Source organism: Eschrichtius robustus, chromosome 20, assembly GCF_028021215.1.
Source record: "Eschrichtius robustus isolate mEscRob2 chromosome 20, mEscRob2.pri, whole genome shotgun sequence".
Classification (NCBI taxonomy): Eukaryota; Metazoa; Chordata; class Mammalia; order Artiodactyla; family Eschrichtiidae; genus Eschrichtius; species Eschrichtius robustus.
Genome location: NC_090843.1, coordinates 64,533,455 through 64,548,738, shown reverse-complemented (window position 1 = coordinate 64,548,738; position 15,284 = coordinate 64,533,455). Strand labels below are relative to the sequence as shown.

The 15,284-nt window shown below is 44.6% G+C and overlaps 2 protein-coding genes across 13 annotated transcripts in view; one reads left to right on the top strand and one right to left on the bottom strand.

Moving 5' to 3' along the window:
* Window positions 1-15,284, top strand: part of TTC19 (tetratricopeptide repeat domain 19) — a 46,694-nt gene that overhangs the window by 13,448 nt on the left and 17,962 nt on the right. For 5 of the 9 annotated variants that reach the window (XM_068531644.1, XM_068531640.1, XM_068531648.1 and 2 more), the window contains 4 exons: window positions 8,726-8,880; window positions 10,054-10,216; window positions 10,775-11,377; window positions 12,445-13,257. In XM_068531644.1, coding sequence (XP_068387745.1) covers window positions 8,726-8,880; window positions 10,054-10,216; window positions 10,775-10,908 — 452 coding nt within the window. In that variant the 3' untranslated portion in view covers window positions 10,909-11,377; window positions 12,445-13,257. The other 4 variants (XM_068531642.1, XM_068531641.1, XM_068531643.1 and 1 more) reach the window with 4 other exon arrangements.
* The window catches only part of NCOR1 (nuclear receptor corepressor 1), a 144,787-nt gene continuing 143,610 nt past the window's right edge, over window positions 14,108-15,284 (bottom strand). For all 4 annotated transcript variants that reach the window (XM_068531636.1, XM_068531639.1, XM_068531637.1 and 1 more), the window contains one exon: window positions 14,108-15,192. In XM_068531636.1, coding sequence (XP_068387737.1) covers window positions 14,987-15,192 — 206 coding nt within the window. In that variant the 3' untranslated portion in view covers window positions 14,108-14,986. The remainder of the gene's footprint in view (window positions 15,193-15,284) is intronic.

Here is a 15,284-nt window from a genome sequence, read left to right as displayed (position 1 = left end):
CTGTGGGGTTTATTTTGCTCTTTTGCTAGTTTCTTAGGTAGAAGATTAGGTTGTTGATTTAAGATCTTTCCTAATGTAGGCATTTACAGCTATAAATTTCCCTCTACTGTGTTAGCTGCACCCCATAAATTTTGGTATGTTGTGTTTTTATTTTCATGTATCTCAAAATATTTTTAAATTTTTCTTGTGATTTCTTCTTTGATCTTTTGGACATTTTGGAGTGTGTTGATTAATTTCCATATATTTGTGAATTTCCAAAATTTCCTTCTGTTGTTGATTTTTAAGTTCATTCCGTTATGGTCAAAGAGCATGCTTTGTATGATTTCAGTCCTTTTACATTTTACTGAGACTTGTTCCATGGCCTGGTACGTGGCTTATTCCGGGGAACGCTGCGTATGCACTTGAGAAGAGTATGTCCCTTAGCCGCTGGGAGACGTGCTCTGGAGACGTCTGTCAGGTCTGGTTGGTTTACAGTGCTGTTCAGCTCTTCTGATTCTGTCTAGTTCTAGACAGAACTTTCGTTTTTGTGAGTTCTTTCTTTATACATATTTCTATGTTGTATAGAGCCCCGGATATATATCTCTTCATTGTGAATTATCCTTTCATCAGAAAAGTGATTTTTTCCTACTTAAGGTATTTGTCACAAACTTTAGTTTTACATTGTTGACTGTATTTTACTCTTAAACTTTCTGAGTAATTTTGTTTTCAGTATGTGTTTTGTAGAGGGCTGTGTTTGGATTTTTTTAACCTAATCTGAGTATTGTTGTCTTGTGGTAGAGAATCTTAAAACCTATTTAAAGTTAGAATTGAAAGTGATATTTGGTCTAACTTTTTACATTAAAAGCTTTCCATTTTTGTTATTTCTTTTTTTTTAATTTATTTATTTATTTTTATTTTTAAATTAATTAATTAATTTATTTATTTTTGGCTGTGTTGGGGCTTCGTTTCTGTGCGAGGGCCTTCTCTAGTTGCGGCAAGCGGGGGCCGCTCTTCATCGCGGTGCGCGGGCCTCTCACTGTTGTGGCCTCTCTTGTTGCGGAGCACAGGCTCCAGACGCGCAGGCTCAGCAGTTGTGGCTCACGGGCCCAGTTGCTCCGCGGCATGCGGGATCCTCCCAGACCAGGGCTTGAACCCTTGTCCCCTGCATTGGCAGGCAGATTCTCAACCGCTGTGCCACCAGGGAAGCCCCTGTTATTTCTTATATTTTCAAGTCCCTCTTTTTTTAAAAAATAAATTTATTTATTTATTTATTTTTGGCTGCATTGGGTCTTCGTTGCTGCGCGCGGGCTTTCTCTAGTTGTGGGGAGTGGGGGCTACTCTTTGTTGTGGTGTGCAGGCTTCTCATTGCGGTGGCTTCTCTTGTTGCAGAGCTCGGGCTCTAGGCTCACAGGCTTCAGTAGTTGCAGCACATGGGCTCAGTAGTTGTGGCACACAGGCTCTAGAGCGCAGGCTCAGTAGTTGAGGTGCACGGGCTTAGTTGCTCCGCGGCATGTGGGATCTTCCTGGACCAGGGCTCGAGCCCGTGTCCCCTGCACTGGCAGGAGGATTCTTAGCCACTACACCACCAGGGAAGCCCCTTCAAGTCCCTCTTATAGGGACGATTTTCTCACTAAACCTCCATTTATATTTTGAAAGGAAGGCACATCTATGGTCTCCAGTTCTATTAAAGGGTAACCTAAAAATTTCTAAAAGACATATTTGACTCAGAAAAAAAATTCTGTTTTCAGTTTCTTCTGTAAGATGAGGTGACTACAATTTAACATTCTCCTATCTCTCCCCACTTGTTTTTTCTCTGTGATCTGGAATTTTAGATCTAGTGGGACTTTTTGCAGAGAATTCTGAGGTCATCTTATTTGCCTTTTTATTTATTTATTTATTTATTTATTTATTTGTTGGCTGTGTTGGGTCTTCGTTGCTGCACACAGGCTTTCTCTAGTTGCCGCGAGCGGGGGCTGCTCTTCGTTGTGGTGCACAGGCTTCTCATTGTCGTGGTTTCTCTTGTTGCAGAGCAGAGGCTCTAGGCGCGTGGGATTCAGTAGCTGTGGTAAGCGGGCTCAGTAGCTGTGGCACATGGGCTCAGTAGTTGTGGCTCGCGGGCTCTAGAGCGCAGGCTCAATAGTTGTGGTGCACGGGCTTAGTTGCTCCATGGCATGTGGGATCTTCCTGGACCAGGGCTCAAACCCGTGTCCCCTGCATTGGCAGGAGGATTCTTAACCACTGCACCACCAGGGAAGCCCTGCCTTCTTTTGTAGATAACCTGTTTTCTCCTGCCTGGTTACTTTGTAGGTGTCAGAGGCTTTTTAGCATAAGGTTAGGGGGTTGGTCTCTATGAATTTTGTCTGGTCTGTGGTGACCCTTCATTTTAAAATCCAGTTCTCTTGAGCTTCTGTAGTGCACCTTTGATTATTGCTACAGTTCTGCTTTGCTGTGGTTTTTTATTCAGGAGTGTCGTTTACCTGTATGTTGGACTCTTTCTTCTCTGTTTTGTAGTATAAATATATTCTCTCCTCTCAGGTTCTTGTCTGTATTTTGGGAATTTTTCCAGTGTGTATTCCATATTATTGACTTATTCAGAAAAGTCAGTTCTGTCCTTTTCTTCTTCTGGTGCGTTTTTTTTGTTTTGTTTTGTTTTGTTTTTTTAAGATTTCAAGCAAAAATAAAGAGTGGAGACTTTAACAAACACCTGTACACTTTCCCCGTAGCTTTGTCAAGTCTAAGTATTTTACTATATGTGCTTCAGGTGATGATTGGGGCAGGGAGGGGGGAGTTTAAACCCCTATGTACTCCTGCTTGATGTAACTAGCAGGTAAACCATCTATTTACTTGGTTTTGGTCTTTATCATTCTTATGCCTGTTTATTGTATACATCAATAAACAATATGTTTGTTTTTAAACTTTTTATGGACTAATATGTTTTTAAACATTTTATGAATGGCATCATACTGTACAATTGTTTCTGCAGTTTATTTTTTCACTTATCATATTGCAGAGATTTATCCACATTGATACTTACTTAAAGCATCAGGGTTTTTTGGCATAAAGGCCCTGTTCGCTTGCCACGCTGTCTGTCTGTCCAGAAGGGATGACTTTCTTTACTTAGTCCCTGGGGTGGGGGTGAGGGGTGAGGTTGTGCTTTTTTTCCATCCTGGAAAGGAGGGATACAGCTAGAGGTGGCCCTGACACCCTTGTGGGCGTGTACTCACTCCTCCTGTTGATGGACATGTAGGTTCTACCTGTTTTGCTGTAGAAAATAATGCTTGGACCTGTGTCTCTGTGCACACATGCAGGATGTCCCCTAGGGGTATACCTAGGAGTGGAATTGCTGGGGTGCAAATACTAGACATTACCAGATCGCTTATCAGTGTGCTTTTACTGGTTTACATTTTCAGTGGCAATGTGTTAGCATTCTTGTTGCTCTGTATCTTTGTTATTATTGGACTCAAATTTTTGGATGATCTGGTGGATATGATGGAGTGGCATTGTGGCTTCAGTGTATGTTTCTCTGATTACTACTAGTGAGATACAGAACATCTTTTCATGTATTTATTGGCTATGCAGATTTCCTGTTCTGAAAACTGTCTCTATCCCCTTTGCTTATTTGTTTGAAGCGCTGTCTTTTTCTGAATGATTTGTAAGAGTTCTCAGCTTAATGTCTTTGAGCATCTTTTTTTGAGCATCTATTTTGTTGGTTACATTATCTCTTTGTGACCTTGTCTTTGCACTTTAGGGCATTTGACAGAGATTGAATGATTAGTTCTATTGAATGTAATAGAATCTTTTGATATTTTCCTTTATAGTTTGTGTTTTCTGAGTCTTGTTTAATAAAATCCTTCACTCTTCTAAAGTCAGAAAGATAGTCTCTTCTAAATATTTGGCTTTTTTACATTTAGTCTTCAATTACATGGAATTTATTTGTAATATGGTGTGAGGTAATGATATGATTCTTTCCCTCCATCAAGCATGGATTTTAGCTCAGGACTGTTTTATTAGTGCATCCGTTTCTCACTGGTTTGTAATGACATCTCTGTAGTGAGCTTTCAGAGATATATGCCGTGTTGTGTTGTTACTTCTGTAATTAAAACTTTTAGTTTTATTGTATCTTCCATATTTAGTTCAGTACCTTCACGTTTCTAGTCATTTCTTTTTATATATGTTCGTTCATTCAACCAGTCAGTCAAGAAATAACTGATGGAATTGCCTGTGACATGCCAGGCGTATTACTAGGCACTGAGATACAGCTGTAAATAAAACCTGAAGGACGCCTCCTCAATTTCTAGTAGAGGAAGAACACACAATAAACACTATCCACTAACTTAATAACATATCCAAAGATGACGAAGGGCTACATAGATAACTTTATGAGGAAATATGTATTTAGGGGGGAGGTGGGGCGGTACAGTATTTTATAGAGGGGTCAGGAAAGGCCCGACTGGTAAGAAACCTGGAGAATGGGAGGGAGTAAGCCAAGTGGTCATCGCTGAGGGAGGAGAGTTACAGGCAGAGGAGGGGCCGGTGCCAGGCTCTGAGGTGGAGCATACCTGGCGTCTGAGTCAGCATTTGGCCCTACTTAGCTTATAGTCTGGGATCACTCAGTTATCTGGAGGGCAAGATCTCCTTTTTATTGTCTGCTGATTTCCATTTCTGATGCATCTTCAGGCTTACCTACTTGGGGTTATAAATTCATCTTCAGCGGGGTTCGAGAAATGAGTCTCCAGGCTGGTTTTGTTTGTTTCTTCCAGGCGCTCGGGTCCGAGCCTAAATGGATGGTATAGATCTGGACATCACACTGCGTGTGCACAGGCCTGTGATACAGCTTTCCCCCGCAGTCACTGTTCCCTTCTAGATCCCGGCTTGGCCATTCAGGCTTCTCTTGCAGCCTCTGGGGAACATCCTGGTTTCATGCAGGGGCTTCACATCTAGTTCTCTGTTCTGCACAAGGTGAAGAATCCAATTCTGGATTCAGAGACACTCAGGCCACCCACAGAACCAACCAGAACTGGGCTTCTCCTGCACCAACACACATGCTTTCCACTTCGGGTTTTAGCTTATTTCTGATTTCTGGCCCTTGGGATTTCCTTCTCTCGGGAACTCAGCTGTACATGTAAAAGGATATTTGTTATAATTTATCTAATATTTGAAGCAGAAGGGTTTTCAGATTATCAGTCATGTTACTGGAACCAAAAACTCCTTCCACTGATCCCATTAGTGGTCTCAGGAAGTGCCGATGGGGTAATCGGTTAGGTAATGAGAGATTCAGCTTAGCAGAAATTCTAGGATGTTCCTCGAACATGGGTGGCAAACACCTTTAGGTTCAAAGACCCTGTAGACTTGCCTAGATTATTATTGGTGGTGGGTGGGGGAACTAGATGCCTGTGCTCACGTTTTCGTAAATTCGAGATGCTCCTTTTCTTACTGATGGGGAGTCCCTATTCCTGTTTTTCTAAGTGCATATAATTGTTCCAGTAACTTACCAAACTCCTTTTAGTCTGCATTTATGCAAGCCTAATTTGATACACTGATACGTTAAGTAGACTGAGCCATTCTTGGTATTCCTGGAACAAAAACTGCTTGGTGCATTTATCCTTTGTGCATTTGAGAATTCAGTTTGCTTATATTTTGAGTACAGATTTCTGTGATGAATCTTGTTTGTTTCATAGACTGCTTTTCGGTAGCTCATCTTTTTCTCCTAGGAATAATTTGTGAAAAAGAACTATTTACAACTAAAGTTTGAAGAAATAAGTATGCTTCCCTCCCCCTCAGATTCCAGTAATCCTTTGGGGGAAGCTCTGTATAAACGATCCCAATTTATTTCTCAGCTGTTATTAGGTTATCTGATTTGTTCTTGTCTAATTTCTAACAGTGTTTATATTAATATTTCAAAGAACCATGTTTTAATTGTTATTAGTTAGAAGAGGAACTCTTTTTGGTACTTTACTAAAGGTATGAACTTTTAACTTGGCAGTGTGCTAAAGGTTTTATTATGGAGTCTTTTTATTTCTCCCTTGGTCCTATTTTTAGAGAAGTATATTGTTTAAAAAATTTTTTTCATTTTTTTGTTAGTACGATTTGAATGTGCTATGAATTTAAAATGTATTTTCTTCTTAACAATGACAAAATATTACAGCTAAAATTTTACCTCATCAGTTATTCTTTCTAAAAAAGCTTTACTATCTTTTCTGCCATTCTAGTTTAATTTCCATTACAGATATCAGGGGTAATTTTCTACTAGAATTGTCACTTTATTCTTGTACTTTTGAGTTACAGTGTTGAACATATTTTCTAATTGTAAAATGTAAAAAGAGCATGCTTTTGTTAATGTAGAAATATCTAAAGAGAATTATTAACACACATTCCAGAAATATGATTCAGCAGTCACGTTTGAAACATACAGTTTCCAGAATTGGAATAATTAATTTATACATTGTTTTGTGATAGTTTTGGTATATGGTAAATATTTTTGTTTTTAAATGTTCTCCAAGAACATGGATTTTAGTGTATCTGTATATTCTCAGTCTGTTACAAATAGCTTATCTCCTTGGACCTTTGTTAGTAAGTGAAGAGAGCACAGAGGTTTGTCTGTCTTTACCTGGACCTTTGTCCATTACATTATCTCCCAATAGTGTGGATCTTAAACTGCTGCTGATTTTATAAGCTTTTGCTCAGCATTTTAAAAAGAGTGCTCATAGTGAGATATATTTTTCCGTTTCAACATTTCCTTTTAATAAATATGGTATCTCTACATGTGGTATTTATTTGGTGCCATCTTACGTTTTGCTTTTTTATATTGGTTATATTTATCCATAAACTTATATATACTTCCTATATTTATAAAAATAATTTTCATCTATATTTTTTGAAAATAAATTTGTAAGGTGATCTATTTAAAACTACTCCTAATTTGATTTTAAGAAAATGATTATCATTACCCTTTGTATATAACTAGGCCAAAGTAATAACTTTGGATTTCTACTTGAAGAAAAACATTTTTTTTTTCACTTTTACCTTCAGGTATTATTTCAGTAGGTATTTTTATTTGCATTGTTTTATGTAAACTGTCTCATCAATAACTGGTCGTACTGTTACTTGGTAACATAGTCTTTCAATTCTCTATCCCATTTGTAAGTTTTCTGAAACTTGGATGATATGGAAGGAAAGGTATTTGGTGTGAATACCTTTGCTGGTAAAGAAACCTGTCTGAACCCTTTCATTTGGGTGTCTAATAATGGTGTTACATGAAGATTATCTGAGGTAACCTCTTTTTCAAGTCCTTTGTGTAAACATTTACTTTCAGCTGAGCTGTTTGCAAAATTTCCTTTGATCTAGTTCATCACCGTTGCCACATTTTTTTGTGTCATCTCTCCTGAGTCTTTACTTGTGCAGGTTGCTTTTAGATACTGGTCCCTAGGTCTGTTCTCTGGTTCTTCTCACACGGCATTAGGTGTTTGAAGTTTGTTCTTTTTCAGACGTCGTGTAGTCAATTCTTGCGTGTGTTGGGAGGTGCCGTATCATTGCAGCCTTTTACTGTTCTTCAAAAAATGGATTAGCTGTTCTTTAAATTTGGCTCGTGACTTTCCATTTCAGGATTCTGAGTGTTCTCTGGTTCCTTTCTGTATGTATGTAGCTATTTTCATACCTGCAAACTTCTTCATTGGCCCTAGACTTTTTCTTGTTGTTAACTTCTTCTTCTTTGAGTTTATCTTCACCTGGTTCCGCTAAATAACATTAGATTAAAATTTGAAACTAAGTGTGGACTCAGACGTCATTGAATTGGATATTGCAGTATTGTGTTTTATAAGAAATATGTATTTGGTCATTCAGATGACGAAAAATATTTGGTCTTTACTCATAGTTTCCCAAATCCTTGGAATTTCCTAGGCGTTGGGAGTGATTTAAAGTGTCTTTTGTTATGTTAATGAGGTGACTTGGACTGCACCTAAGGACGGGCTGGTTGCAGGTGGAGCCAACCAGGAGATGAGAGGGTTGGAACCTTCAGTCTCAGCCCCGACCTCCGGGGCGGGGGAGAGGGACTGGAAAGTGAGTCATTGGCCAGTGACTGAATCATCTGTAATGAATGAATGAAGCCTCTGTAATGAAGCCGCTATCAGCATCCCAAAGGATGGGGTTTGGGGCGCTGCTGGGGCAGTGGCGCCTGGAGAGGGCAGGGAAGCGCCAGGCCCCTTCCCACACACCTTGCCCTGTGCCTCTTCCATCTGGCTGTTCCCGAGTTACAGCCTTTTATAAACTGGTGATCTAGTAGTCATCTGTGAGCCACTCTCGCTAACTAATCGAACCCGAGGGAGGGAGTCCTGGGGAACCTCTGATTTACAGCCAGTTGTTCACAAGCACAGGTGATGACCCGGACTTGCGTCTGAAATCGGGGGGGGGGGGGGGAGGGTTTAGCCTGTGGACTCTGGGTGGATGGTGTCAGAATTTACTTGGATTCTTAGATACCCTGCTGGTGACCAACTGCTTGTTGGTGTGGAGACGCTCCACCCCTTCCCCAACACACACAGGTGGGTCCAGGAGCCAGTTTAGATGTTAATCCACCTGAATTGTCACCTTTGTGTAGCAAAGTATAAGGTTAGGAGTACTTCTTTAGTGACGTGAAACAATCAGTGTGGGTCTTGGTAATAAGAAAAATGATCAGGGCAGCTTGGCCACGTCTCTGCCTCACTTTCTGCACTGTACTTGTTACATCCCAGCACTGCTCTTATTTCCTTCCTAGTGGAAGAGAAAGCCAACACCCACCTCCTCTTGGGCATGTGCCTAGACAGCTATGCCCGCTACCTTCTGTTCTCCAAGCAGCCATCACAGGCACAAAGGATGTATGAAAAAGCTTTGCAGATTTCTGAAGAAATACTAGGAGAAAGACACCCACAGGTAAGGGAGGAAAACAGAAGGACTGTAAGACAAGGTTTCAGAATCCAGAAATAAGAAATGGGGACAGATAGTCAGCAGGTGGCCCAGGTACATCCCCCTCCTCGTGCCCGACCACCCCTCCCCTGCGCCCAACTGCTTGTTTCTAGAAGGATTTGAGGCTGCTGCTGAGTTACTGGGTCTGCCCAGCAGGGCTTACGTGAGGATTGGTTTGCACAGCACGGTATTTTAGGTACTGAATCTTATGAAAATCTTACGAGGAACAGGTTAACACATGCAGATCCTCACCTCCTGAGCCCCACCGATAAAATGCCAGGGGAACATAGGGGGAAAAGGACGGTGGGACTGCATTAAACAAAAATAAAAACCACTGACATAGAATTTAAGCACAGCATGCAGAGCCTTCTGTTAGAGCGGTAAACACATCGAATTGAAATCATCTGTTTTGTCTTAAGAGGTAAGAAATGGGTCACTTTGTGAATGCTTGGTACCCCCCAGCCTAGGACATGAAAGTTCTAACTGGACTGAACATGCCCCAGGGCTGCGAGCAGACGAGCAGGGCAAGTTGCTGGGCTGTGAATTATCCTCAGGAGCAGGGGTTGAGAGCACCCCTGCACGGGGTAGCGCTGAGAAGTAAGAGCACGGCAGACATGGAATTCGAATCACCAGGTAGTAGAACCGGGGCCTGAAGTGGAGGCGGCGCTGAGGCCCGCCGCGCTTAGTGCCACAGCGTTTTGTAGACTCGGTGGGAACTTTTGCAAGAGCAGTGGCGGGCCTCTTCTTCCTGAAGGACAGGAGTGACATCGTAGTACAGTACGGCTCCGAGGCCGGCTTCTCAGGGGTGCTGAACCTTGAACAGAAGGGGAATCAGATTCTGTCACTTCTTTTTGCTGGTATTGTTCATTTGCTGCTTCTCCTTTGATGATTAGTTAGCTTCATAAGTAATATTCACCCTGTTACCTAGTGTCTAGATTTGTATCATTTTCCAGAGGGTCAGGCTGATGCTGTGCAGTGGGAATGATCAATGCACCTGACTTGCTGACGCCCTGACCTTTGCTGGACTGCCAGGCAAGGCGACCCCTTCAGTGTGCCCACCGTTCGTCAGACTCCACGCTGACTCTTGAGCTGTGGAGGTGTTTGCAAGCAGCAGCTGCCTGTGTTTCCTCCCGCGTGTAGACCATCGTGCTGCTGAGTGACCTGGCCACCAGCCTGGATGCGCAGGGCCGCTCCGACGAGGCCTGTGTTCACGCGCAGAGGGCCTCAGACCTGGCGAGGCAGGGGGAGCACCCCGAGCTCCACGTGCTGCTCCGTAACCTGGCTGCGGTGCTGATGCACGGAGGTGCGGAGCGCGGGGCTGGGCGGGCGGGCCGGCCTCGGGAGGGGTGCGTGGTGTTGAGGGGGGCAGCGAGGACAGGATGCTCCCGAACCCACGGGCCAGTGGGGAGAGACGCAGGGGAGGCGCCGTCGGGCCCAGCTCACGTCCCGCCTGTCGTCCTGCCCTGCCGGCCTATCAGGCACATCGAGGTGGAAACGTCTGCCGTGGCACCTTATTTCTGCAGCGCTTTACAGGTTTCTAAATGTTGTCTCACGCGCAGCTTAATCTGTTCCTCACGGAGCTCGTGCGACAGGGCACGGCAGCTCGATGGGCATACTCTGCCATTCTGCTCAGAAACCTGCAACGACAGGTCTCTCACCCGAACCACCGTGGGCGAAGGCCTTAGCCACTGGAGTGTGCCAGGAAGGGCTCCGTGAGGTCCCGGGTGTCACGGGGTGAAACGAGGCCGCGTGCCATGAACTAGACTTGTCCCATCACTTGTGCTTTCTCTTCACAATCTCTTTCAGAATCATGGCGAAACATACATTTTCTTTACTCTTCCTTCTCTCCGGGTTATTTTAGAGCGATACGCACAAGCAGAAGAGGTCTACCGAGAAGCGCTGAAGCGAGCAAAGCTGAAGAGAGATGAGGTCTCTGTGCAGCACATCAGGGAGGAGCTGGCCGAGCTGTCACGGAAAAGCAGGCCTGTGTCGTAACCTTCCCAAGCTCTAGACCCCTCTTTCTGTGTTGTGGGGAATTTACAGTAACAAACACCTCTCATTCCTGTCCCAGTGGCACCCTAATCAATGGCTTAAGTCCTTTGTCCTTGATACTCAAGTCCCCTCAACTGAGCCTTGCTGGGGGACAAGCTGTACACACTGTGTACACTGCTGCGTTTGCTTTGCGAAGAAAACTTGCCCCCCCCCACCTGACTGATTTTGCTTCTGCGGACGGGTGTCGGTTAATGCTTTCCGTTGCAGCAGACGGCTGGCTGGTGAGGTGCTGTCCATGTTGGTCCGAGAATAACTCTAGGTTGAGAGGGGCCAGTTTCCCTCTGGGGTGGGGTCTGCTATTTCAGCCAGGCATCTCTCCCATAAGATTTTTGTCCACTGATTGATTTGCTGCCTTCTCTCATCAATACCTGGCAGACCAGAGCTACCGGTCTCATGGCAAAGGGGGATGACGGTGAGTTATTTTCTGTTATAATCTAATCTATCTCCTGAAGCCCAGTGTGGGATTTAATGCGTAAAAAAGTAGTATCTTGGCTTGCCAGCAGCATGAAGTTTTAAAGTGGGAATTAGGCACTTGAAAGTATAGCGCCCATTTGATTATAAATAAAAGCGAACTGTATGTTTTTGTATGTACCATCTGGTTATATACGACTGTGAAAAAAGGAGGGCAAGGAGTGACGACCCCCTGCATCCCTGCTCTGTGAGCATTCACTCCTCTGCAGCCGGTCACGGGTGTCCCCAGGCCCTCTGACCGAGTGGGGCCCTGTAGGCGTAGCGCTGAGACCCTCCCAGTCGTTGTGACGTGTCCCACTGCTGCTGTAGAGGAACCAGTGCCCTGGACCCGAGCTCAGGCTTTTGGAGTTTGGGTCTCAGTATCCTCGTCTGTAGTGAGAGTCTCTCTTAGCCCTGGGAGCATGCATTTGGCGGATGACCTTACCTGGATAGGCCGCTGTGTTGAGAGCTTTATCACACTGCCTCAGAGTAATGTAAAGTACACAACACAGGGGGCATCGATGGTGTTTGCATCCCAGCAGTTTTGCGGTTCTTCTAGGTACCACGAAGGAACCCTGTTGTTGCTGGTATGCCGGTGGCGGTGCCGGTGGCGGTGGCGGGGAGGGGTGGGGGGGTGGGGGGATAAACTTGACAGTTGGGTTCCTGTGTACATACTGGGAGAATCCTTTCATGATTAAACTAGACACTCTGCAATAATAGTGTATGTATTCCATAATCTTTGAGTTTCTCATAAAAAAATAATTTACTAAAGAGTTAGTTAATAAAAGTAAAATACAGGGATTAGACTAAAACTATCATCTTAACATTGCGGATGTATCCATCTTCCCACTTTAATCACTCAAGTCTGACTCTGGAGAGACCAACTTTAACTCACGTTGAGTTTCAGTGCAACCAGTCTTCATTTATTAGTGACTTTAAAAAATTGTCAACTACTCACCTTCTGCACTGAGAACGTTTTTACCTTCTCACAGTTGCAGGAGTTACTGAAAGGGAGGTTTTTCGCTCCAGGTTTTACTGAGAATTTCTGAGCCTCCTCAGTGATGCGGCTCCCGGTCCCGGAACACCTGTGGGAGTTTTCAGAAAGCTCCTGTGCACGCGCGGCGGTCACTACAGTACACTGCACTGAGGCAGCAAAACGAGGAGGACTGGCCTGCCACTGACGGGGCTGAATCCAAAGGTGAACCGTTCACAGTAGCATGAAAACTTGAACTATCTCACTGGAGCTTTCAGGGCGTGGATAGTTGAAGATAGAAGAATCACCCGGCACACCCACATTCAGGCACGACGCATCTTCTCCTCATGAACACACGGTGGACACCGGCTGGCTGTCACAGTTCTGTGAACCGTAACTTCGTCCTGGGGGCTAAAAGAAAGCCACTTGCCAGGCTGTAGCTTCAGAACCCTGGGGTCTCAGCCCGCAGCGTCCCACCTCGGTTCACAGCTGACTTGGCCAGGTCACGTCACGCCGGGGTGGGCCTCCACCTCCCACACGGTCTGCCCCCTCCGCAGGCCTGCACTCCGTCCCGCCCTTGTTCTGAACCGAGGCGGGACCGTGGGTTTTGTCTCCCGTTGCGGGATCTCTTCTCCAGGTGGCGGCAGGTGAAGTAAAACAACTTGCACTGTGATGAGGAGGGGGTGAGTGGTCAGCAGCCGCTCCCTTTGGGTCCTGAGTGGAGCTGCACAGGTGACGCACAGGGCTGTGATCTGACGTGTTCTCAAGAACTAGTCATAGAAAAATACCAGCATCATCTCTTTGGGACTGTTGACAAATAATTAAAATCTAAAATATTCCTAGTACCTAAACAAAATTTTAAGCAAAAACCTTAAGTTACTGTTTTTCATTCACATTAAAACTTTTTATGTATTTATAAAGTCGTACCAGCTTTCCAGGTAGTAGGGATTTGACCGCTACACCTGATCTAAAGCTTACTTTGAGGACCTCAAGCATACGCAGGTGTACAGTTCCCTTGGCTTCAGACTAGTGTTGGTCTGTGGCCCTGTCTTTGTTGCTTATTTAACCATTGTGTGGGCAATGTACCGAACCTGCATCCACATCTGTAAAAAGGGGACAAGGTCCCCTCCACTACAAAGGAGGCGCCTTAGTCAGTGGTTGTCGGACACCTGCTGTCTTTAGAGGCTTGAGTACTTTTGCTGAAAAGCTCAGGTCTACTTAAGAGTCTATGAAGTGCTAGTTTTTATCATCCTGAGAGACCTCTATCTCGGTGGCATTCCCCCAAAACCATTAGCATCCGTGTGCTACAGAAGGATGCTTCAATGCTATGTTAAAGTTGTATGAAAAAAAATGTTTAATTCAACAAGCAATTATTATTGAAGGGTAAGACTGATCCTCTAGTACCATAATGGGTTTAAAATTCAGTCTTTTAAGTTATTTGCTTCTTGAGAGTCAGTGAAATAAAAACATCTGGCAAACTCTTGCCCACAAGGAGTCAAAGTGAACGTAAGCACAGGGTGGCACGAAGGGGAAGGACCGGCTGCTCCCCACGAGAGCTCAGGACGTGCGGCACGAAGCAAACCTGAAACACTGAGGCTCTGCACAGATGGTAACCTTCTGACTCCACCAATAACAGACACCAAACTAAAGGAAAGTGTAAGTTTTTCCTTTGAAACCTGAGACACCAAAAGCCTTAAATCACAAATAATCTACTGTAGCTAATGGACAGGGCAGTCAGATTTATTTCAAAACAAAAGCTTTGTTGGGCTGCATCAAATGCAGGAGGAAAGGAGTTCTTGGGCGTGGTTAATTACCAGTGTGCATAACAGTGAGGTATGCCTCAAATAAGCCTTTAAAACTTTAAAAACTGAACCATAACGATACCCATGCAGTACTATTTTTTTTTCAGTGCTTCTAATTTTAAAAAAATTAAAGCCTGCACTGGAAATTTACAGTATGGCAGAATTTTGTTTCTCCTTTTGACCCTAACACGTTAACGTACAGATTTTATGACAGGGTCTGTGTTAAAAATCTAAACATTTATCACAAGATTTTAAACATCACTGGGAATCTGAGTTTGGAGGAAACAAAATTGGATAAAAGTACAATGCCCGTGACAGCCAACATTGTGTAACTGGGCTGTATGAGGTTGTTTAGAAGGCAAAGGTTAAAAAGACGAGATTTTTAAAAATTACCCCCCGAGTTGATGCGCTGAGTTGAATGTAAGTACACGAGATACTAGAGCGAGGGGAAACACTGCAAAAAGGTCATCTATTTACAGAAGAGTGATTTAAAGACATTCTTTACAAACAGATGTAAGAACAGGAATTATCCACTTTTTAAAAACTCTACATTCCAATCCTCCACTATTATAATAATCCACTGAACTGCCTATATAGCAGGGCAGCCTTTTCCCCTCATTTGACTCTTGAAATAAACTTCCATCATTTCGTCGTCGTCAGTGGCCCAGGCTCTCCTGAAAAGTCTCTGGGCACAAAGTCCTAGGAGGGCAGGCTTTTGGCCTGCAATTAAAACTGAAACCACCAGAAACTAGAGCCCCTCCCCCGCCCAGGGGGCCCCGGCACCCCTTCCCGCAGGTCAGTCGCTGTCGGACAGCGTCTCATACTGCGCGGAGAGCAGCGGGGCCGGCTCCCGATCCCAGATCCTGCTCGGCTGGTGAGGGGCGGCGGGGCTGGCAGCGGCGGGCGCGCAGGCGGCGGGCGCGCAGGCGACGGGCGCACAGGCGGGGGGCGTGCCGCTGAGCATCCGCATGGTCAGGGGGTTGCAGGGGAACTGCGTCGAGCCTGCGGGGGGAGGGGGGGAGGTTATGCGCGCTCGGCCTCCGTTCCGGACGGTGGAACCCCCTAATGAGGCTGTGATGGAAGCGGTGTTCGAA